The sequence below is a fragment of the Oryx dammah genome, unplaced genomic scaffold, assembly GCF_014754425.2.
Source record: "Oryx dammah isolate SB20612 unplaced genomic scaffold, SCBI_Odam_1.1 HiC_scaffold_24, whole genome shotgun sequence".
NCBI lineage: Eukaryota > Metazoa > Chordata > Mammalia > Artiodactyla > Bovidae > Oryx > Oryx dammah.
Window position 1 is genome coordinate 35,355,096 of NW_024070208.1, and position 24,484 is coordinate 35,379,579.

General features: G+C 42.6%; 1 protein-coding gene across 1 annotated transcript in view; it reads left to right on the top strand.

Annotated features, from left to right (window-relative positions):
- Positions 1–2,928: 2,928 nt before the first annotated feature.
- Positions 2,929–24,484, top strand: part of MICU2 (mitochondrial calcium uptake 2) — a 53,611-nt gene continuing 32,055 nt past the window's right edge. Inside the window, exon 1 of the mRNA XM_040266792.1 lies at positions 2,929–3,143. Within this exon, the coding sequence (XP_040122726.1) occupies positions 2,940–3,143 (204 nt within the window). The 5' untranslated portion in view covers positions 2,929–2,939. The remainder of the gene's footprint in view (positions 3,144–24,484) is intronic.

Below are 24,484 nucleotides of genomic sequence, written 5' to 3' on the forward strand. Positions count from 1 at the left end.
ACATCCCCACCAAGGACTTTCTCTACAGCTGGTGAAGAAGAAATGAACAAAGCTGGAGCCTGAAAAGACCAATACATTCAATGTGTTCAGACAAATGTCGGCAGCTGCCAGGGAAGACTGCATACTTAGAATGGTTAGTTGGCTAGAGACCAGCTCTATTATAAGAACGTGTTTCCTCTGCAGAAGAAAAGTTTGAATACATTAAGTCTTAATGAGAGTTCTAGAGGTCTGGGCACATAATGCAAAAAAAAAAAAAAATCATCATCATAATCACAAAACACAGTTTTTCAAATAAGTTGAAAGATTTTCAGCAAACGAAAACAAAAATTAAAAATGAGGTTTTTGTCCTGGAAAAGAAATTACACAAAGGGAACAATATATATCTGTATGTTTGACCCACAAAGAATGGAAATTAGCACAACAGAGCTTCATTTGCCCCATTCACTCATCACTCAGTCCCATATTCCTTCACTGAATGTCTAATATGTGCTGGACATTGTGCTCTGTGCTGAGGATACAGAAAAATAAGATATCCTCGCCCATGAGGATGTCAAACTACGGCAGAAATACAATGTTTTTAAACACACCAAATGCTCTAATAGGAAGATAAGAGCACTTACTTGAGGCTTGGGGCCATGACTATGTAACATGCCAGCTTTCATTAAATGTGTAGAGGAACTGTGAATTAGGCAGCACCTTGGAGGCTTCCCTGGTGGCTCAGATGGTGAAGAATCCCCCTGCAATTCAGGAGACCCAGGTTTGATCCCAGGGTTGGGAAGATCCCCTGGAGGAGGAAATGGCAACTCCAGTCTTCTTGCCTGGTGAACTCCATGGAAGGAGGAGCCTGGCAGGCCACAGTCCATGAGGTTGTGAAAGAGTCAGACATGACTGAGTGTCTTTCACTCTCATACACATAACTACATTTTGTAACTGTGGCTCCTTGAAATCAAGCATAAACTTTAGTATATTCAGGATGTACAAATATATCCTAGAAATCACCCAATTACCACTGGACAGAAACGAGATAGACATCAATGATTCGGAAAAGCAGGACATATGCTTTTCTGGGAGCTACCAGAAAGCTACCAGAATTTTCAAGAGCTACCAGAATTAGCAGAGGTGAAAACCAGCCCAGAGGTCTGGTAGGAGTCAAGTCAGATAGGGAAGAGCAGAAAGATCCCAGGTTAGCCAGGCCAGCCATCTGGACTCATGGACATTTGGTCAAGCTCATTTGTGATCAGAAGGTGGAAATCAGCCAAATCTTCAAGAGGGTCAGCTGACACATGGGGTGAGTCTGCAGGGCATTTGTCTAGTTGCTCCCCTGGATGGCTCATGCAACACCCCCGCCCCAACCCCAAACCATGAGACAGTTGTTTACGGCTGAGAAAACTGAGATTCAGAGAGTTTAGGTAATTCATCCCAAATCACAGTGATGATCCCGGCAAAGGCAGGAAGCAAACCCTGTAGTCTGGCCCACACAGCTGTGCACTGTGAGGCCCCTCCAGTGCCCGCCTTGGGAAGGACACAGAAAGTGGTTCCAGCAGCTGGAAAAGTGAAGAAGCTCCAACTGCAGATCAATTGAGACAAGCTGGCAAAGGAAGAAGGAGCAAGAACCAAGGGCGGATCACGACAAGAGGATCCAAGGAATTAAGTGGTCACATTAGATTTAGCGTGGCACTTGTTCTTTGATTTTGGTTTGGGGTTTGTTTTGCATAACTTCAAGATGGCAGTGATTATGCGATGAGGAATCCTGTCAACTTTAGCTGTGGGCTGTAAGTTACTGCATGCCCAAGTAAAGCTTCTGATGGCTTCAGGGACATTTCAGGGGCTGAACCAAGTTTATTTAGAAAATCTACTCCCAGAAGTAAAGACCAAAGAATGGAGGATCAGAGACTACAAAACAAAGCCAAGTCTTCTGCCTCAGCTAAATAATTTCTTACAAGCAGGGGAATGGCCAGGACTGAGATGTTGCCCTAAGGCTGCCCTTGGACCCAGGGAAACACCTGGGTCCCTGATGAGGGACACGTGAGGTGTGCAGCGTCTGAGTCGGGGCCAGATGGGGTAACAGACATCATCAAACACTTTATTCGGAGAGTTTAAATCCAACACTCAGCAGAGTGATCGCCTCAAGTCAAGAGAATGACTCTGGGTGTTCATTAAAAACTACTTCATCAAAAAAAAAAACTACTTCATCAAAGTTACATTGCTGGGATGGGGCATGATTTAGCAAAACCTGAAGAGCAGACAAGAATGTAAGGACAAGAAGGATGAAAACAAGATGTGAAGACACTTTGGTTTGTCAGTTTTGCAAGATGAAAAACGTTCTGGAGATGATGGTGGTGTCAGTTGCACAACATGAATTGCTTGATGCCACCGAACTCTGCGCTAAAAAAATAGCTCAGATGGTGAAAGCGTGCTTGACTGCCACAGACAGACAACAGAACACAGTGTTTCTTACAAGAAACAATGTTTCTGAGGCCCGGAGGCCTGTGCGGAAGCCTGCAGAGTTTGGGCGGCTTTCCGACTCAGGAGATTAGCGGCAGGCAGAAAGTAGAGCCTACCCAGTCCCCACGACCCGCAGGGCACGCCCCTCCGCTCACAGCACCGCCTTGATCACGCCCACCGGGAAGAGGCTCCGTCTCACTGCGACCACCGCCTCCGCGCCGGACCACAGCCACCCATCGCCGACTCGCGACCCCAGGCCCGGCTGGGTCTGCCCGGACGCGTACAGCCCTCACACGCGTCCCGCCGTGCCCTGTCCTTGCCTCGGAGGCGTGCCCAATCGATCTCGGACACGCCCCGTCCCCGCCCACAACAAGGTGCGCAGGCTCGGGGGCGGGGCGGAGACCTCCTCGGTCTCGCGACACCGCGGCCAGGCGCGAGTTTTCGGGACGCCGTGAGAAGCGGCGCGAGCGCCGCCTCAGAGCGCTTCCGCAAAGATGACGGCGGCGGGCGGTGCGCGACTGGCGGCCTGGGGCGAAAGGCTGCGGCGGGGTTTCGGGGCCGGCCGGCGGGCCTGGCCGGGCCCCGGGCCCGTGGCGGCGGCAGTGGCCGGCGTGGCCGTGGCAGGAGCAGGAGCGGCGTGGTATCACGGCCGCGTGAACGTGGCGGCGCCCCAGGGCAGCCTCACCGTCCTAGCTCAGGTACGGGACGGGCCCAGTCCGGCAGCCCCGCCGCGCCCCTCAGCCCTCGGGCGGCCGGAGGGTGGGGATGAGCAGTGGGCGTCTGGGGCGGCCCTGGGGCAGCCGTCTACCCGCGGGGACGTGGGGGCGTGTCCGGTGCAGGCCTCCCCGTTCCGCAGGACCGCCAGGTGGTCGAGCTGTGCCAGCAGTGAACTCTTTAATAATGAAAGCGTGCGCCCTAAAAGTCGGTGGGTTCATGATTCCTGGTTTCGTGGTCAACTGTCAGGAACATTGCTGCATGTCATAAATCTGTGTGCTTCCACGCGCTCGAAGTACCAAGCTAAAGACGTTTCTTCTAAAACTGCGGTGTTTGAAAGTAAAGGTCATATTCCCTGGTTCCGCATTAATTTTCCACGTAAAACATTTGAAGCTTTGAGAGTAAAGTTTGTGTGTGAATACTTTTGAAAATTAAAAGCAGTAATCTTTTTCTGTGGTTAGACTTAACATTTTTTCTTTCTAATGGCCTTGAGTTCTGACAGACTGAGCAGTCAAGATTCAACAAGAGAGGAAAGAAAGCTGGCCTTGTGACTTAAAACTAAATATTGACAGCATTTTTACTTGTATTAAATTAAAATGCTACAAAGTGAATACGTGCAATAACTCTTCCCCCATCCTCATACCATTTCTGATCCCAGGAGGAAAAATCTAACTGTGTTATAGCATTTTTGTTCATCCTGTGTCAAGCAGTTCAGTTTACTGTTCATCTTTGGTTTCTCTGCCTCTGTTTCATCCCTTTAGTTCATCCTGTTTAGTTAATCTTCCCAAGAGTGTCACTTTAACCACATCTTGTACCCTTCTTCAGAAACCATTAGGCCTCATCCTCCTAGGATAAAACCCACATTTAAAAGTTTTGTTATTCAGAGCCCTCTGTAGTCACAGTCTGACATCGAGCTTCACCTACCTGTTTCCTCCGTCCTTGGAACAAGGGGCCTGTCCATCTCTCTGCTGCCCCAGCTGCTCCTCTGCCAGCTGCAGCACCACCACCACTTTGGAGTCACTTGTGCACAGTCTAGAACTACTGAGCTGTATGTGCTTTTGACACAGAAGTATGTATTATACAATTATTTTACTTAGTATGGCAAGGTGGTAAATCTTAACATGGTTTTAAAATAATAGTCATGATGTCCTTCATTTCTAGTCATCACACTAAGTGATTTCTCCAATAAAAATAGTGAATTAATATCCATTTGCTTCTGCACTTTTCCAGTTTCTATTGTGACCCGTGCTTGCAATTGTGAGGGTTAGTCAGGAATTCAGGCTTGAATTTGAGGTCATGAAATAGCAGGTATGGAATTTCCCTTCTTCTTTCCACAATTCTCGAAGTGCTGCCTCTGTGCCAGGCGGAAATTCGAGACACATTTCAAGTGCTCACAGTTTAATGCAGGGGGGAACTTTAGAGTGAGGGGGTGATAAATGCTGATTCTCTGGGGGCATCTGGAAGAGCCTGGCACACAAGCCTGGTGTCCTGAAGTGGTGGCCTGTAGGATGAATAGGATTCGTAGGGCAGGGAGAAGGGGGTGAGCATTGCAGCGGTCAGGAGAGAGGATTGGACTGGTAAGACCTGGGCTGTAGAAGATGAGGTTCAGAACCAGCGGCGGGGTATCAGGTCAGAAAAAAGTTTTTATCTAGAGGACAGCAGGCAGCCATCCTGAAGATTCCTAACCTTCATGGTTAGGAATATTCCTCTGGGAATACAGGCCTAGAATTCAGGGAGTCTGGGGCTTCCCTGGTGGCTCAGACATTAAAGAATCTGCCCGCAATATGGGAGACACGGGTTTGATCCGAGGGTCAGAAGATCTTCTTGAGAAGGAAATGACAACCCCTCCAGTATTCTTACCTGGAAAATCCCATGGACAGAGAAGCCTGGAGTGCTGCAGTCCTTGGGGTCACAAAGAGTCGGACACAACTAAAGCAACTTAGCACATGAACTTAAATAGAAAAGATGACATTTTTGTTTTCAATGACCTATAAACTTAACATTTTCTTAAACTGTGAGTGTAGGCAACTAGCTGAAGAAGTATTAACAATAGCTGACTGTCATCAGTAGCAATCTCAGATATTTTCCTATTCTGATACCATTGTTACAGATATCTCAACATAACACTTCTTTGAAATTAGAGTGCTTATTCAGCCTGCCACTGTCTCATGTTATTTAATGCATAAATCAAGAATTGTGCTTATTGCAGATTTGGCTTTCACCTTTGGAAAAAAGAGTATGGAGACTTTTTTGAAGGGAGTGGCTTGAAAGCGAGTTCAGAAACTTGCAGTAATTCAGGAGAGAGTTGGTGATGGCTCAATTAGTGGATGACTTGGAAAGAAGTTTAAAGATAAATTTGGAGAGTCTGAGTTGCTGGAATCTTGTGTAAAGTGTAATTGTTTCGGTAAATAATACAGGTTCACTCCCCATCACTATCCAGAAGTAGAGCATTTGAAACCTTTTGAAGGTTTGAAACCTTTTGTAAGCTGGAATGGTGTAAAATCAAAGAGCAGTTACCTTAGACACATCTTGCTCACGGATACATGAAATAAATGGAGCTGAGTCACAGATGTTCACAGATGCAGTTTGAGCTCTGGCATCTGATGCTGAGATGCTGAGTTCAGTTCCAGGGAGGAAGCTTGGCAGGACCACTCTTGCTGCCTGGGATGTACACTGCCCCTATGACGGTTCACCGAAAAAGGCTGAGCACTACTTTCGATTTTTGCCTTTTTTTCGTAAAAGCAAAACTCGTCTTCAGAATTTTTTTGGTTAGCAGATACTAGTACCAGTGTAGGTCTTTGGTGAAAGTGAAGTGGCCTGAAGCAGAGGACTCCTACAGGAATCCTGTACCAGTGATGACATCTGGGCAACAACATATTATTGCCTCTTTCAGAGATCCTCCAGAGCATGTCATCCTACCAGTCACATTTATGTAAGCTGCTTCCTCCGAAACACTTTAGTATATTTGAAAACTGTTCTAGGTTTCTAGAAATACTCTCTTTAAGTATTGTTGTATTTGATTCTGGCATAGTAAAATGAGATAAGATATGATAGAAGGGAGAAGACAAAATTATTTTATTATTCCAACCCATTCTGCTCTAAAAGGATAGAAGTCCTTAGTAAGCCTTGATATGTTAAAAAAAAAAAAATACACACCCCATATATATAGTTACCTCATGGGGAAAACAGGAACTCTATAGAGTTTTTGAGTTGCAATGGCAAAATTATTTTCTTCCTGCAGGAATTTCAATAATATATAAAAGTTTTTAGTTTTTTTTTGTTTTTGCAAACTAGAAACAATATATTGATAAACCAAAACTGATGAAAACAAATCTCCATATTACTAAGTAAATCTCTAGTGACATGTAAGATCAGACTTAGGGTAGAACTTGTCTGAATCATTTTGATATTATATATGCTTATAATAAGGCCTAAAACCAGAAGGGGGAGGAGAAAAAATAAAAATTCATTACAGTTCGAAGTTGACAACAATTACGTTTTATTTGTTCTAACTGATTTGTTGATTGAATATTTCATTTATCCTCTAAATTTTTACACTTTGTGGCCTTATAATTTTCAAGTTATATGTGATACTGAATGTTTCCCTGACTTCATAGTAGGATTTTGGGGTTTGCTTTTTAATGAAAAAGCTATGCTTAAAGTAAAATTATTGTGTATTGAGTCCATTGTTGTTGTGCTTAGTCGCTCAGTCCTATCCGACTTTTTGCAGTCCTATGGACTGTAGTAGCCTGCCAGGTTCCTCTGTCCATGGAATTCTCCAAGCAAGAATACTGGAGTGGGTTGCCGTGCCGTCCTCCAGGGGATCTTACCAACCCAGGGATCGAACACAGGTTTCCCCCATTGCAGGGGGATTCTTTACCGTCTGAGCCAACAGGGAAGCCCTGCCTAGTCTGTAATACTTACCGGGGTCTGGCCCCAGTGGATCCAGGGAATTCGAAGGTGAGGACGGCGTCGGCATCTTTGGAAAAATACATATTTAATTACAGATATATAGAGAGATTAGAAATGGATAGTGTAGTAGGAGAATTAGGGGATAAAAGAGGCTGAATTTCAGCCAGAGAAACGGGAGCAAGAAAGAAGCAACATGGTGGAATCAGTCTTTCCGGAAACTGATCCGATTTCTTTATTTTGGGGTTTGCTTATATACCTTTTGTTACACATAGGGATGAATACAGAGTCACGGGGGGGGGGGGTCTTAGGGATATTACATCATCTTCTGGCCATGAGTAAGACCTGCTGACATTCTGTGATCCCTTCTTTCTGATAACCAAAAACCTTATTTCCTCCAAGGGGTGTTTTTTCTTAAACCAGGCACCACCCTCCAGATAAAGTTGCATTCCTATAGGGTGAGGGTGTAGTGAGTTACAATCAAGAAAGGAATTTATTTAACCCAAGGTTAACAGGATTAATCTTAAAGGTTAATACCTATCTCTCCTATATGCTTAAAGATTAATACTTATTTCTCCTATATGTTAGTTATATTCATTATACGGGCAGGGAATATGGAGATTTAGCAGCAAACATCAGCCCAACAAATGAAAATCCTTTTACCAATGCTCCCCTTAAGATCTATTTAGTCTTAAGATAGTGATAAAGTTACATTTTTACATAACAAAGACACAGTGATTTATAACAAAGCACAGTGATCTATTACAAAAGAGAAAATCCATTAACTCAAAAAGTCTAGTATTGCTAACATCAAAAACTACTATATTTCCTTTTCTATATTCCAAATACATTGATTAATATGTTCCCAGGTGCCTAAGGATATGGAGGCCTGGCGGCAATCATTGACTCAATGAGAAGAAAAAGCCCTATGCTAATTAAGACTCTCAAAATACTCCAAAACTCTGTGCTGTTTATGGTTAAGAGGTAGTAAACAATCATGTGGTAGTGGCAGGAGTATGGATAATCCTGTCACACAAGCTAGTCTGTCAGCAGAGAGGTTTGACCTGAGACATCCTTGTCCCACCCAGAGCAGGGAATTAGCAGCAATTATTGGCACAACAAATGAAAAACCCTTCACCAATATAATTCCTAACCAACCCACTGTATTAATAATTTCTAACTCCCCAAAAGAATTTGCCTTTACTAAGTCTAAAACATCTCGTGCCTCTCAAATTGGGAGGCTGTAAACAATCACATGTGGCTGGACAAACCTATACAGGCGGGCTAGGTAACCTTCAGAGGAGTCCGTAAGCTGAAACACTCTTGTCACGCCCAGGAATTTTAATTGCCTTGGAGCTGCACGTTTACTCCTTCTCCAAGAGAAACGGTTATGGGGGAGAGCCCCCTGTAAAGTCAGAGGTGTAGAAGTGAGCATAAAACAGACTCTGGTTTTGGGGTAGATGCTCGGGAACAGGGGGTTTCCTGAGGCTTGATCACGCCTTTGCGTATGCCAAGCCTCCTTCCTCATGACCTTTGCCATGGGCGGAGTTCCTCACAGCTGGCCCCCAACAAATACTGTATAAATGTTTTCTATTCTATGTAAATCCAAATTCCTTATTCTATAGATTCATATGTGTCAGATTCCATTTGATATTGTTTATTTGCATTTATAAATTCTTGGAAGCTTTCCTTAACATTTAATCTGTTATTCTTTTATAGACCTTATCGCTTCCTGAAATTGTTTTATTGTTTCTTTTGTCTGTCTTAGAAAGATAGCCTCTTATCTTTTTCATTTCTGTATTCTTGGTGCATAAAACATTCACAATTACATAATGTTTGTCCAAAGAGTGGATAAATGAACTGCACTTTGTAACAAAGTGACCTTGTCTAACTTTGGTTTGATTAGCCTTTGTAGAAATAATAGACAAGCAGTATCCAGAATATGTTCATATTCAGCTGAGTTACTAAATGTCATGTGTATATTCAGTTACACACTTAGGGTTATAGAGACATATACCATGTTCCCAGTAGGAAACCTAAGTACACAGGAAACTGCTCTATTCTGCCAAATCCCAAAGGCCTGGAAAAGTCTTGTGCATAGTAGGTGTGCTAAGTATTTATTGAATGGGTAAATGAGCTGATGAAATCTGTGAGACAGTAATAGATATTCCTTTGTCTCAGAATATTTCACCTGTTAACTGTGTATGAGATTTAATTTTTAATTCATGTTGTTAATACTTAAACCTGTCTTTATACAGCAAGCTTTTGTCTGGAGCCATCACATTAAAATATCAAAATTAATTTTAGAATAAAATAAAATGCATTTTCATTCCAATTATTGAGATCCTTCAACTTGTAAACCTCAAGCCAAATAAAATTTTTTTAATTAATTTATTTTGACTGTGTTAGGTCTTTGTTGCTCCTCACAGGCTTTCTCTAGTTGTGGTGAGCAGGGGCTTCTCATTGCAGTGACTTTTCTTGTTGAGGAGCCCTGGCTCTAGGACAGGAGGGCTTCAGTAGTTGCGGGTCCCTGGCTTTAGGGCACAGGCTCAGTGGTTGTGGTGCACGGGCTTAGTTGTTCCAAGGCTTCTAGGATCTTCCGAGACTAGGGATAGAACCCATGTTCCCTGCATTGACAGGTGGCTTCTTAACTACTGGACCACCAGGGAAGTCCTAAATTATTTTTAAATTTGGAAAATAACCCTGACCTAGACTAAAACCAACTGTATCAATAACTATTTTGATGTTAAATGTGTGGCACACATTTTTGTATACTATTGATTACACTAAAGATTTACATACAACAAGATCTGTATCTTAACGACTGACTCATTTCCTCTTAGGGAGAGAATGGTTTGGTTTACATGGTCAATGTTTCTGAAAGAGTCAGCATCCTAAGGACCTGGGTGTGGCTTGGGCTCCACAGGTGAGGGCCAGTGGCTGGCATAAGAGGCACATAAGTCTGGGCACAGAAACAGAAAGGGAGATGGGAGCTGGACTGGAAGGGTAAATTCCCTTACAACCTTTGATCTCCTTGCCTTCCACCCGTCTGGAGTCTGGTAGATTGTTACAGGCTCAAGCAGAGTCACACACGGTTCCTGTGGCTTAGGCAGGGGCCAGTGGAAGTGACGCCCAGAGAGGAGGCAGTGAGACTGCAGTTCCTCCCATTCCCAAGGTATTAGCAGCACTCCAGGAAGGGGCTTTTTGCATTATCCTTCAGTTTTAATTGAGGTGTAGTTGACATAAAAATTGTATAAATTTAAGGCGTACCACTTGATGTCTTATTTGTATACACTGTGAGATGGTCAGCACTGTCAAGCTGATTAACATCCATCACCTCACGAAGTTACCATTGTTGTGTGTGGGTGTGTGGTGAGAACATTAGATCTACCCTCCTAATAAACCTCAAGCACATGATACAGTATTGTATGTACAGTATAATATATGTGTATTGTCATGCTGTCCATTAGACATCCAGGACTTTGCCTGCATAACTGACACTTCATACCCTTTGACCAGCATCTCCCCATCCCCCCAACCTCTGGCAACCACCATTCGCTTTGCTCTATGAGTTTCACTATTTCAGTTTCACAGATAAGTGAGCTGTGTAGTATCTGTCTGTCTGTATCTGGCTTATTTCACTGAGCTTAATGCCCTCCAGGTTCGTCCATACTGTTACCCTTGGCAGGGTTCCTTATCCAAAAGCTGAAGAGTGTTTGTCAACTTGTGGTATGGGTGTGTATTGATGGAAACTTGGGTTCTTTTCATACCTTGGCTCTTGTGAACAACGAGCAGTGACCTTGGAAGTTCGGATTTCTATTAGAGATACTGACTTTAGAAGTGAAATTGTTCATTTTTTGAGGAACCGCCTTACTTTCTCCACAGTGGCCTCACAGTTTACAGTGATGGTATAGGAGGGTTCCCGTTTCTCCACAGTCTCACCAGTGCTTATCTCTTGTCTTTTTGATAATAGCCATTCTGACAGGTGGGAGATAGTATCTCATTGTGGTTTTGATTTTCATTTCCCTGATAATTAGTGATTCTGAGCACTGCTTTTTATATCTGTTGGTCTTGTAGATAGGTCGTCTTTTCAAAAATGTTGATCAGGTCCTTTGCTTGATTAATCAGGACTTTGGTGTTGTGGGTTTTGCCATCAACCTGAGTTGCCTATGTATGTTGGATACTAACTCATCAGATGTGTGGTTTGTAAATAATTTCTTCCCCTCCCATGGGTTGATTGCTTCCTTTGCTGTGTAGAAGCTTTTTACTTTGATGTAGTATTGACAGTTTTTGCTTTTATTCTCTGCTTTTGGTGTCATACCAAAAAAATCATTGCCCAGACCAAAGTCAAGAAGCTTTCCCTCTGTTTTCATCTCATAGTTTTCGATTCTTACACTTAAGTCTGTAACCCATTTTGAGTTAATTTCGAGTTATTTTTTGTATAAGGTGCAGGATGAGGGCCCAATTTACTCTTCTGCATGTGGCCATCCAGTTTTCCCAACACTGTTTGTTGAAGAGACTGTCCTTTCCTCGTTTCATGTTCTTGGCTTTCTTATTGAAGATGAGTTGACTGTAAATGTGTGAATTTACATCTCTTTCTGTTCCAGTGGTTTATATGCCTGTTTTTATGCCAGTACCATACTTTTCAGCACCTGCCACTTCTGGTTTTATTACTGTAGTGTTGTAATAGGTTTTGAAATCAGGAAGTGTAATGCCTCCAGGTTTGCTTATCTCACTCAAGATTGCTTTGACTTTTTCAGGGTCTTTTGTGGTTCCATAGGAATTTTAGGATTTTTTTTTTTTCCCCCTATTTCCATAAAGAATGTCATTGGGATTTTGCTAGAGAGCTCTTTGAATCTGTAAATCCCCTAGGTCTGTTGCAACTGAGAGAGTGAAGACAGACTGTTGAGCTTTGGGCGTGCTGATATAGGGGAGTTGTTGCTGACCTTGAAAAAAGGCATTTCAGTGAAATACTAGAGGCAGTTTAATTGGAGTGTGTTGAGGAGAGACTGAAGTAAGGAAGCAAAGAAAGCAAATCAGTTCAGTTCAGTCGCTCAGTCGTGTCTGACTCTTTTGCGACCCCATGGACTGCAGCGCTCCAGGCCTCCCTGTCCATCACCAACTCCTGGAGTTTACTCAGCTCATGTCCATCGAGTCAGTGATGCCATCCAGCCATCTCATCCTCTGTTGTCCCCTTCTCCTCCTGCCTTCAGTCTTTCCCAGCATCAGGGTCTTTTCCAAGGGGTCAGTTCTTTGTGTCAGGTGATAGAGATGCTTCTTTCTAGAAGTGTTGCTAAAAGGATATTAAAAGAAACAGTTGCTGGGAGAGTGATGTAATTAGGAGGCAAAACCTAGTCCAGCTCTGATTGTGGGGGAATTAGAGGTGGACATCTTTAAGGAAGGAAAAAAGCTCCTGAAGCCCAAGCCCAAGCCCAGGAAGAAAGGTCAGGCTATGAGACAAATAAGTTCTCCTCCTTCATCCTAACAGGGAGGGGAAGCAGAGGGTGTGGCTAACCTAGCAGCTGGCTATAGACCTGATGAACTGCTCTGGAAGATCAGGAGGTAAAATCAGGGACACTGGGTGGTGGGTCAGAGGGCTCGTAATGACTACTGCTGGAGAGGAAGGCTGTGGAGGGCGGGGGAGACGGGTTCACGCACTCATGAAGAAGAGAGCTTGGCCCAGGGGCCACAGACTTCTGATGGCTTGCTTTTGGTGGATTTTCCCTTGTAGCTAAAAAATATTACCTAACATTATTTTTAAGAAGGCTTGATATTATGAGTTTAATGTGGATAATATATTGCATTATGGCATTTAAATTTTAAAATTAAATTCTAAAATAGTAATAGAACATCAAAGGTGGTTTTTCTTTGATACTATTTAAATTCACATTTTGAACTCATTTTGTGAGTACAGCCTGACTGAAACAAATGGTCACACATTTTAAATAAATAAAAGCAAGGAGTGTGGATCTTCATGTTCTAATAGTCAGAATTATGTTAACTTGGAAAGCAGTTTTGCAGGTGTTACTAGATGCAGGACTCCTTTTCTGTTGCATATCAATGAAATTTTAAAACTCAAATGTAATTAATGAGATGGAACTATTAATATTTTAGTTTGCTATAAGAGCTTTAAACAATTCATAAAATTAAATTGGCACATTGAAACTATCACAGCATTGTTAATTGGCTATACTCCAATATAAAATAAAAAGTTAGAAAAACTAAATTGGCATTGCTTTATTTCAAGTTGTCTGACTATATTTGTGGTCATTATTTTTGTGAAGGGGAGGAAGGGACATTAGTAAGATCTTAGCAAGGTAGAACAAGAATATATTGGCGTCTGCTGGGATTGGGGTGTATTTGTGCACAGTCCCTTGGATTTAATGATAGTGCATTTAAAACTGGTTATGCCAAGGGCAGTGAACTTGATAGCAGCATACAGAGGTTTAATAACTGTGAAACACTGTAAGCCTAATGAAGACGAAAGCTTTCTTGCAACAGTAAAGCAAGAATCCAAAGTTTTTATACTTTATTGCCTCAGGTAAAAATGTGTCTGGAAACAGATAAGTGATGACAAAGCTTTGATGTTAAACCCAAATGGAAGTCAGAAATCAAAGTGTGTAAGTGGCTAGATTATGGAAAGAGAGATGACAAGAGTTATACTCTGTGATTAGATGTAGTTTGTGCTTTGGGCAAAGCTATTTGTCCTGCATGAATGAGAAGTTGTCTTTCCTTCCTTCCTCGTGGACACTATATCCTACTGTAACTCTTTGGAGGTGCTTTTCGGGGAGGTGGGGACAGAGGGGCAAGAAAGGAAGGAAAACAAATTATAAAAGCAGAAGCATTTTTAATCTGTCATTTTGCAGTTATGTTTATTTAGCTGAACCTGGAAGTAAAAAATTACTGTTTACTCTCATTCTATGAAGCATGTGTTCTGGTAGATAATGCGTTCAAATTAATGCTTTTGCTACTGTAAGTTTTAGAGCTTTATTAATTATACCAGTGCACAAACATATCCAAAGCCATCAATTATAGCAGTATATGAACTTAAAAGTTACAGTTTAAAAAGTAATAAATATTTGGTAACATAAACAATAGCAAATATATTTTCTTAATAATCTGCATAAAAAAAAAACTGTTAAATGTTTCAGATTATAAATAATTTCAATATAGAAATAATACTTAATGGAACCCCTGAAGGAGAAGTGGCAACCCGCTCCAGTACTCTTGCCTGGGAAATCCTGTAGACAGGGGGCTACAGTCTGTGGGGTCACAAAGAGCCAGACACAACTTGGCAACTGAACAACAACAGCAAATCCTATGTTTAAGCATAGCCTGGTGTATATAGACATTTTTCATTGACATCTGTAGAAGTTTCATGAACATGGGGTATTGCAGAATAAAATCTGTGATTTCTGTTCATTAAGAAATACGGTCTTAGAAGATCTTTAGTTTGTCCGTATGTATACTGTATGGTCCAACCAGTCCATCCTAAAGGAGATCAGTTCTGGGTATTCTTTGGAAGGACTGATGCTAAAGCTGAAATTCCAATACTTTGGCCACCTCATGGGAAGAGCTGACTCATTGGAAAAGACCCTGATGCTGGGAGGGATTGGGGGCAGTAGGAGAAGGGGACGACAGAGGGCTGGATGGCATCACCGACTTGATGGACATGAGTTTGAGTGAACTCCGGAAGTTGGTGATGGACAGGGAGGCCTGGCGTGCTGTGATTCATGGGGTCGCAGAGAGTCGGACACGACTGAGCGACTGAACTGAACTGAACTGAACTGATACTGAATGGTTGGTCTGTCCTATACTAGCAGTTGTGTACCTTCAGTGTTTCCTGTCACATTAAACTTTAATACAACATAGTTAAATTTTAACACAACATAGTTCCAGGTGTCTTCCTCGTCTTCATCAAACTGTTGTAGATATTCCCAAGCAAAGTATGATGGGCTTAACTTCTCCGCTGTTTGGGAAGATCAGTCATGTTTCTCTTTTGTTGGTGTACACAATTAGAAGATTATGCATAATAAGAAATTACAAATGAGTTGGTTTTTATGTTTCTGAGTGTGTGCAATGTATAAATATCAAGAGATTAAATTACACTATTAGTGTTTTAAAGATGGAATCTTTTCCAGTTTACATTTGTTGCTAACTGACTGAATTAGGGCCAGTTCAGATCAGAAGCAGGTCCCTGATAGGGTTTCTGCCTCTATTCAGACCCACGGTCCTGGGGAGTTCTGGGGCCAAAATCAGGTCGGGACCCTCTCTGTGGCTGCTCCTGCTCTGGGTGCCGGGCTGGGATGGGCACCCCTGAGCTATGGCTGCTGAGGAAGAAGCATGAAGAGCTGACACTTCCCAATGGCTCACCCAGTGACAGTCCTGCCTGCGCTGAAGTGAAGGGCTTAACTCCTTTTAGTGCCTGCTTCACACTTACCAAGTGAGGTGCTATAATGTGGAGCCAGGCAGAATGGTTCTAAGGGAACACTGTGCTGTAACCAGGGAAGAAGATATAGGAGTTACCTACCCTCTCCCAAGCACGGATACTGTTTTCACATATAATTTCCAGGGCCCTCGTGCAGCAGGAAGCATGGTTGCAGTGTAGGGTATGAGCCTCCGCTCTAAATGTTTAGGTTACCTGTCTATTCCTTCTAGGTTCTTAGTATTTGTCCTTCTTTACATCACAAAGTGCTTCGAGTGTTACATTTAAAATTACTTTCAAGTGAACTGTTTGATCCTGTCCCTGCATTCCTCTTTGGTTTTGGATGATTCTCTCCTCAGATCAGATAATTTGCATGTTTGCTCTCCTCTTTGAACAGTCCTTCAAAGTGTGCTGACTGTATATTCTCTAGCCCAGCGTACTGTCCATTGGCCCTGTTATGCTGGCTCATCTGTTGACGTCTCTGTAAACACACAGATGCCTCTATTTCCACATCCCTCTCCTTTAAACGATAAAGACCCATCACCCGAGAGAGTGTCTTCACGTTAATCCTCTTTCCTTTAGCAAGCAGGTGAAGTGGGTCATTTAGGAACTCAGAGCCTAAAGAGTCTACTCCTGGTTTCACAGTAACATGTTTAATACTGGTAATACTATAACTATGTAAAGTCATTAATAAAGGAGTATCTAAATAGCAGCCATAAATATTCAGAAACTGATTTTTGCACTAAACGAAGTGGCAAAGTTATCCAAATCTTCGGATATTCAGAGCAACTCTTTGGAATTTCACTAGCAATTTGACTTTGGCTCTTAGGGTTTCCTGAGTCTTTTCAGAACTTCAGGCCATATTTTAGCCTATACATATATGTTCCTTCCTTTTCTCTACTCTGTTCCCCAATTTAACTAGAATTATTCTCCTGACTATGAAGAGTACAGGAGTAAGTTGACCTGCAAATAAATGTTAAAAGGGCATGATAATCTTTTTAACTACCCAGGTGCTAGTTCTTTCCTTGCCTACCCTTAAAATATGTATGTGACAATTTACAATAAACGGTAAGTTTTGATTAGTTTTGTTTCTCATGTAAGAGTCTAAAAGTCTCAAGGGTCAAGATAAAGATTATTCTTTAACATGCAGCCAAAGAGGAACTTGCCTGGTGTTCCTGTGCCCAAGACTCCACACTCCCAATTCAGGGGGCCTGGATTCCATCCCTGGTCAGGGCACTAGATCCCACATGCCGCAGCTTAGAGTTTGCATGAATGAAGATCAGAGATCTTGCTTGCTACAACTAAGACCTGGTGCAGCCAAATAAATAGGTAAATGTTTTTTCAAAAATAAATGATGTGTTCTATGTTTATACTTCACAAAGTTTTAATGAACATTAAATTAATTTGCAAAACTATGTAATCACATCTGTGCATTACTTTTCCTTTTCATGTCATGTAATCTATGTATTGCTTCATTTGCTGATGATTTAACTTATAAACATCAACAGAAAAAAGTGACATGTGTCTTAGTACTTTTATTGTTAAAGCAGTAACTTTACCTGTTTGCCAGTGCTTGGTAAAATGTTCGCCTCATCCCCTGCTCATTTGTTACAAATACATTTTAATCAAAACTTTATCTTAGACACATTGTATTATGTCCACTAACTCCAAGTGGAAGCTGAAAAAAATCCATTGCAGTCTAAACCAAACACAACATAAAGCCTGAAGTCCACTGGATCATTCAGATTTATGGACAGAAAGTGTTCGGCAGCTGATGCAGCCCGGTTTCAGAGCCTCTGTTTCCGAGATTCTGTGACTTCTACAGCAGCACAGAAGAAGACACACTTTGAGTCCAGTTGCCACTGCCACCAGCTGTCCACAGCTCTGTCTCTGTGTTCCTCTGATGAAGGCATCTTTAAAATCTATAGTCACTAGCAGTATGCAATAATTTGTAGTTGTAATAAAAGGAGACAAAGGGTCTTTATTTCTGTTGTATGCACACTTAGGCGCAGTTGTACATGATAGAGTGTATACCTAGTTACCCAAAGATAGCTTAATAAATTGTTAATACCATGATGCTGGGAAAGATTGAAGGCAAAAGGAGAAGGGGGTGACAGGAGATAGTTAGCATCACTGATTGAGTGGACATGAATTTGAGCAAACTCCAGGAGACAGTGAAGGATGGGAAAGCCTGGCCTGCTGCAGTCCATGGGGTTGCAAAGAGTCAGACAGAACAGCAATTGAACAACAGTAACAACAGGATTTTAACTATATCAGCACAAAACCCTTTTGCCTGTTGGTTCAAGGACTGAAATCTGTTTTTTAATTACTTTTTGAACATCACCCTTGGAGTGTGGAATTTGTTCCCATTCATAAAAGTTCATTCATTTCTGGCACACTTTTTTGAACCATTTAACAGTATTAACCACATAGTAGGCACTGGAAACACAGAAGAGAGAGAGCCTGCCCTTGAGGCAGGCACGCAGGGGGCAGACACTCTGTCCACAGAGTTACCAGGCTTCAGTGAACGCTAGCTGAGTTCTGCACGCACACTCTAAAAAACACCTAACCCACACAGGTGCTCGGGGAAGGACTCAGAAGAGACAACCTGAACGCTTAACAAATGAGAGAGGGACAAGAAGCAACTCACATGCTTACCTTTGTGAAGTTTCTTAATCACAATCAGAAGCCAAGTGGTTACTTCATCTGTCTCCTGGAAAGAGCTGCAGTTGAAAGGTTTTTGAAGCTCATCGGAGGGAGCCAGGTAACAGCTGAAACTCAGGACGTACCAGTAGACCCAGTCAGTTTCAGGAAAGTGATGTTGGCAATGAGCAAAACTATGGTTGACGCTTTAAATTAATGTGGTATTTGTTTTGTTCAAGGCCAATTCATAAAAATAATAATGTCAATGGAATTTTAAGATAGAACTGTAATTTTTGTTTTTAATAAATTGCAAATCTGCCCCTTTGTTAAAGCTTTCATTATTTTTCCTTTTACCTTGAAGGTTTTCAAAAAACTGTTCTTTTTGTTTGAGATAAATTTGTATGCAAGCAACATACTGCTGTTTGAGGGGTAGTGGTGGGTGTTTTTTAATCCATTTTTTTAATACCAAATTTTGTGTAGGGTCAGGGTATGGGGTTAAGGGACTTGGTGGTAGAAAAGCAAACTGCCATCGTGTTGACCCACAGGCTGTAGAAACCCACCCTCACTGTACTGCTGTGAGCTGAGGAAGTGTGGAGCAAGACAGTCTTGCTGGGGATTAGGGGTGTGGGACTCTGAGTGGGTCAGGGAGAAAGTGGGGGCATGGTGGAGGAGACTACGAATGACTCACTTTCCTCCTGAAATCCCAAGCTATAAAATACTTAGAGCTACAGACGACAGCTATTCTCATGAAGGGACGGGAGAGAGTCCTTTAATCATCCTCTTTGCTCCACACTGTGTGCTATAGGATGCAGTCTCCTCAGTGTTGTCACCCTGGTGGTCGCCTCTCTTTCTGACTCAGCCCTCTGATAACGCTCTGTTCAGACTTACTGAGCGTTCTCAGTTCTGAGGAGCCCTTTTTGCATGAGTGTGCAAGGTTCCTGCCATTAGATCATAGCTCATATCGCAAAAGGTTCCTTGTGACGTGCTACTCTACTCCTCGGTTGCCCAAAGAGAGCTCACAACCCAGATAAATTTACTGATACCAGACCAACATAGTAGTCTTCTATTTAAATTTAATTAAATAATAATGAAAAATATTACTCTGGTGCATCTCTGTCTCTCTGTCTCTCTTTATTTTTTTTGTTCCCTGTGCTATACGGTAAACCCTTGTGGGTTATCTGTTTTATACATAGCAGTGTGTGTATCTGTTAATCCTGTACTCGTAAGTTATCCCTACCCTCTTTCCCCTTTGGTAACTATAAGTTTGTTTTCTATGTCTGTGAGTCTGTTTCTGTTTTATAAATTCTTTTTCATGTCTGAGTGATATTCCATTGTGTGTACATACCACATCTTTATCCATTCCTCTGTTAGTGGACTCTGGGTTGCTTCCATTTCTTGACTGTTGTGAATACTGCTGCTGTGAACATTGAGGTACATGCACATCTCTCTCATTTGAAAAGAAGTCATAAAGTCATGGCTGATAAGTAACACTGGGAAAGTAACTATCGGAGATTTGGATTTGTCATTGTGGGGCTTTCACGTTTGCTAAATGATCCCTTCATACTTCAGTCCAGCTCTTCAGTTCAGTTTAGTTGCTCAGTCGTGTCCGACTCTTTGCGACCCTATGAATCTCAGCATGCCAGGCCTCCCTGTCCATCACCATCTCCCGGAGTTCACCCAGACTCACGTCCATCAAGTCAGTGACGCCATCCAGCCATCTCACCCTCAGTCGTCCTCTTCTCTTCCTGCCCCCAATCCCTCCTAGCATCAGAGTCTTTTCCAGTGAGTCAGCTCTTCACATGAGGTGGCCAAAGTACTGGAGTTTCAGCTTTAACATCATTCCTTCCAAAGAAATCCCAGGGTTGATCTTCAGAATGGACTGGTTGGATCTCCTTGCAGTTCAAGGGACTCTCAAGAGTCTTCTCCAACACCACAGTTCAAAAGCATCAATTCTTCAGTGCCCAGCCTTCTTCACAGTCCAACTTTCACATCCATATATGACCACAGGAAAAACCATAGCCTTGACTAGACGGACCTTAGTCGGCAAAGTAATGTCTCTGCTTTTGAATATACTGTCTAGGTTGGTCATAACTTTTCTTCCAAGGAGTAAGCGTCTTTTAATTTTATGGCTGCAATCACCATCTGCAGTGATTTTGGAGCCCAGAAAAATAAAGTCTGACACTGTTTCCACTGTTTTCCCATCTATTTCCCATGAAGTGATGGGACCGGATGCCATGATCTTCGTTTTCTGAATGTTGAGCTTTAAGCCAACTTTTTCACTCTCCTCTTTCACTTTCATCAAGAGGCTTTTGAGTTCCTCTTCACTTTCTGCCATAAGGGTGTCATCTGCATATCTGAGGTTGTTGAGATTTCTCCCGGCAATCTTGATTCCAGCTTGTGTTTCTTCCAGTCCAGCGTTTCTCGTGATGTACTCTGCATATAAGTTAAATAAGCAGGGTGACAGTTTACAGCCTTGACCTACTCCTTTTCCTATTTGGAACCAGTCTGTTGTTCCATGTCCAGTTCGAACTGTTGCTTCCTGAGCTACATACAGATTTCTCAAGAGGCAGGTCAGGTGGTCTGGTATTCCCATCTCTTTCAGAATTTTCCACAGTTTATTGTGATCCACAGAGTCAAAGGCTTTGGCATAGTCAATCAAGCAGAAATAGATGTTTTTCTGGAACTCTCTTGCTCTAAGGGGCTGATTGTTCATGTGTCACTTTATACATTGCTTGGTCATAGGAGATGTGTGATACTAAGTTGGTGTTGGAGGTTTGTAGGAAGAGTGTTTCCCTCGTGAGTGGGGCAGTGAGCTGAAGCAGTGCTGTCATTTCTCAGGAGTGTCACGTCATGGCTGTACTGAGTGACGCTGAGGAAGGTGTATATTAATCCCTTGAAACCTGCTTTACACGTTTTGTTTAGAACATAGACAAAAATGATGTGCTTCTTGAAAAGCAGTTATAGAGGAAGGGAACATGCTTTTCTGCTCGGTGATCTCATCAGGAGAGAGAAGGTACTAGGATTTTTATTATTATTGTTTGTTTATTTGGCTGAGTCAGGTTTTAGTTGCAGTCTGTGAACGCTTAGTTGTGGTTTGTGGCATCTAGTTCCCTGACTGGGATGATTGAACCCGTGTCCCTTGCATTTGGAGTGCTAGTCTTAGCCACTGGACCAGGAGGGAAGTCCCTGCGCTTCCTTCTTTACTCCTCAGCATCCTGACAGTGGGCCTTCCTCTTCAGACAGACTGCGATCCTAGGAGATATTTTTTAATTCATTTATTTAGGCATATGTCGTTTCATTTCACTGTGCTCATCTAGGAAAAGCCACACTAGCTTTCTTCTCATCTCCAGAAAAAAGTCTAGACTAGGCCATCACTAGAGGAAACAGTGGGCTTCCCAGATGACTCAGCAGTAAAGAATCTGAATGACAGTGCAGGAGACAGATTCGATCCCTGAATCGGGAAGGTCCCCTGGAGTAGGAAATGGAAACCCACTCCAGTATTCTTGACTGGGAAATCACATGGACAGAGGAGCCTGGTGGGTTACAGTCCATGAGGTCTCAAATGGTCAGACACAACTAAACACACAGAGAAAACAATATCCAGAGCCCACAGAGAATAGTTCCCAGAGCTTGCAAGTTTGCCAGGAATGACCGTCATCTCCCTCACTAATACTCTGTTATTTTGTAGAATTTATCGTGAAGGATAGCTTACATAGTGAGTATTTTTAATTTAGTCCAGTAGTATTTTGTTTCATGTACAATAAAATCTCCCTGATTCAGAACGAAATGGAAAAGTTCTAATGACTGAAAGTTTCCAGTTGTAAAGTTTTCTCTAAGAAGAAAAGATATTCTTTAATTATACTGCAGAAAGTTCAAAGACAGCAAAACAGTTACATTTTATCCAGATTATTGCAAATTCCAAAATAAAGACCCCCAAATGAATGGGTTTTAGGTCTGATGCAGTGTGTATATATTGGACATATTGAAAGCATTGTAAAGAAGGCCTGTTCTTTTCCCACCTTCTTCCTGAGAAATGCCAAAACCAAAGAATGTTCAACAAAGAACAGAGCACTCTTTCCAATTTGTCACTTCATGGATAAAAAGTAGAGACAGAATGCTGAAGCACCTGTTGCTTTAAAGGCAATAAACTCGTGAAATGTTTTAACAGAAGTCATCAGCTTTCAAAGATCTCTTTTATCCAGTCCACATCACTCATTGCTCTTAATTCCTTTGTCACATTTTTTACTGCATTACAAGTAATCCTTGAAAGCCATGGAGCGTTTTACGTTTAACCAGAACCATGTGGACGGCACTCTTGGGCTGAGGCTGGCCCCACCCCTGCTTCTCCACCCCGCCCTCCCCACACACTTGGCTTCTGATGCAGGCTGAAGTGCACCCTGGCTCTGTCGCTCTCCAGCCTGGCCCAGTGGATCTGGAGGGCTGCACTTTGATCTCCACAGCACATTCCACTCACTCTTGTCTTCCCAAGAGACCACCGCCTGCCAGGCTCTCTGTTATTTATGTGTCAACAGTCTGCGTTGGCCAACAGGGTTGACTCCTGGTGTTTAGGAAATTTCATTCAGATAAATGTCAGGATTGGTACCATTTAGTCCGAGCTACTGGAGTAGTAGTCTGAAACTGCAGTAAATTAGTTGAGGGTGAAGATGGGCAGAAAAATTCTCTTCAGCCTCTTGGGTTGAGTAGCTTGACCATGTTTCTACCTTTCTTTTCCTCGCAGAGTACATCCACAAGCTTGATGTGTGTCTTCAAGAATTACTGCAGGAGTGCGTCTTGCCTAATCCTTCACAGTGTCACTTTGTGTGTTACCTTCTCTGAGAACAGCTTTTAAGAGGTTCATCCCAGCAATAAGGGCATCCTGGTTCTAGCTTTATTTAGGTTTCCCGAAAGATCTAGAAGTGACCAGTCTCCCGTGCAGTCCTCATGCAGGCCATGGCAGATAGCATCCTAAATTCTAAATCCGCTGGTTTGCGTGAGGTTTCCAGTCTGGTTTTGAAGTAGGCGCCCAATTTGTTCGTTTTCTCCTTGAAGCACAGCGTTTTCATGTTGAGCCCTGGATGTTCTTTTCCCTAATTCTTTCCTCTGCTTTTCTCCTGCCTTCTTTGTGATTTTCCCCCCATTGTTAGTTTGTATATTTTCTGCAGTGTTGATTCTAGTCTTTACTGCTTTAAAAAATTTTTAGTTTCATTCCACCATTTTTCTCCTGTGCGCTTTTCTTTGTTAAGAGCTGGGCGGCTCCCTTCAGGTGTCTGTCATCTTCATCTTCACTCTCCAGTGTTTTAAAGTCCATCATTTTTTGTTTTCTCTGATTTTCCCCTGCTTTCTTTCCAAATTTGATTTTTATTGTAGTTTCCTACTGTGGGTCAGTTAGCGGCCCAAAGGATTGGAGGAGAAGCAGGGCCATGTCCAGCTCTCCTCTGGGCACCCTGCCTTCCTGTCGTGCTGGGGCTTACCCCACCCCCTGGGGTGGCCTGTGGATTTCCCTCTGTCCCCCATTGGGGTACCTGCCCTTTAGAGAAATACCCTCAGACAGGGTTGCTGGCATTTTGGTCAGTGTGGTTATGGACAGAGTGTTTTCCTTTCCCAACCATGCCCGCCTCTGCTGCCGCAGGATGGGAGGAAGTCCAGTGACAGGCCTGTAGTGACTGCAGCAAGTGACAGGGTTTCATGGTTAAGTTTGCTACAGGGTACAGGATGGCATGAAAGCCAGCAGAAACATAACCATCCATCCTGTTATGAGACTACTAGAGGAGAAGGATAAACGAGTAATTAGCCCCTTCAGTTGGCTGGCGTTTGGAAAGAAGGATTTGTTTATGTAAAAAGGATTACCAGTCAGTCCTAAAGGAAATCAGCCCTGCATATTCACTGGAAGGACTGATGCTGAAGCCAAAGCTCCAGTACTCTGGCCAGCTGATGCAAAGAGCCAACTCACGAAAAGACCCTGATGCTGGGAAAGATTGAAGGCAGGAGGAGAAGGTGACGAGAGAATGAGATGGTTGGATGGCATCACCAATTCAATGAACATGAACTTGAGCAAACTGCAGGAGATGGTGAGGGACAGGGAGGCTTGGCATTCTGCAGTCCATGGGGTCATAAAGAGTCAGACACGACTTGGCACCTGAACAACAGCAAGAAAAAGGACTAAGTTGTTGGTAAAAGGTGTTTTTTTAAACTCATTATGAACAACTTAGGTGTTAGATAGTATAAAAGAGCTGGCATTTATTTAAAGATTTGGAAATACATATATATATTTCTGACACATTTTTTAAAATTCTCTTAGTAGACTGTATATTAACAATATAAAGGTAAATAAATATAACTTCAGCTCTT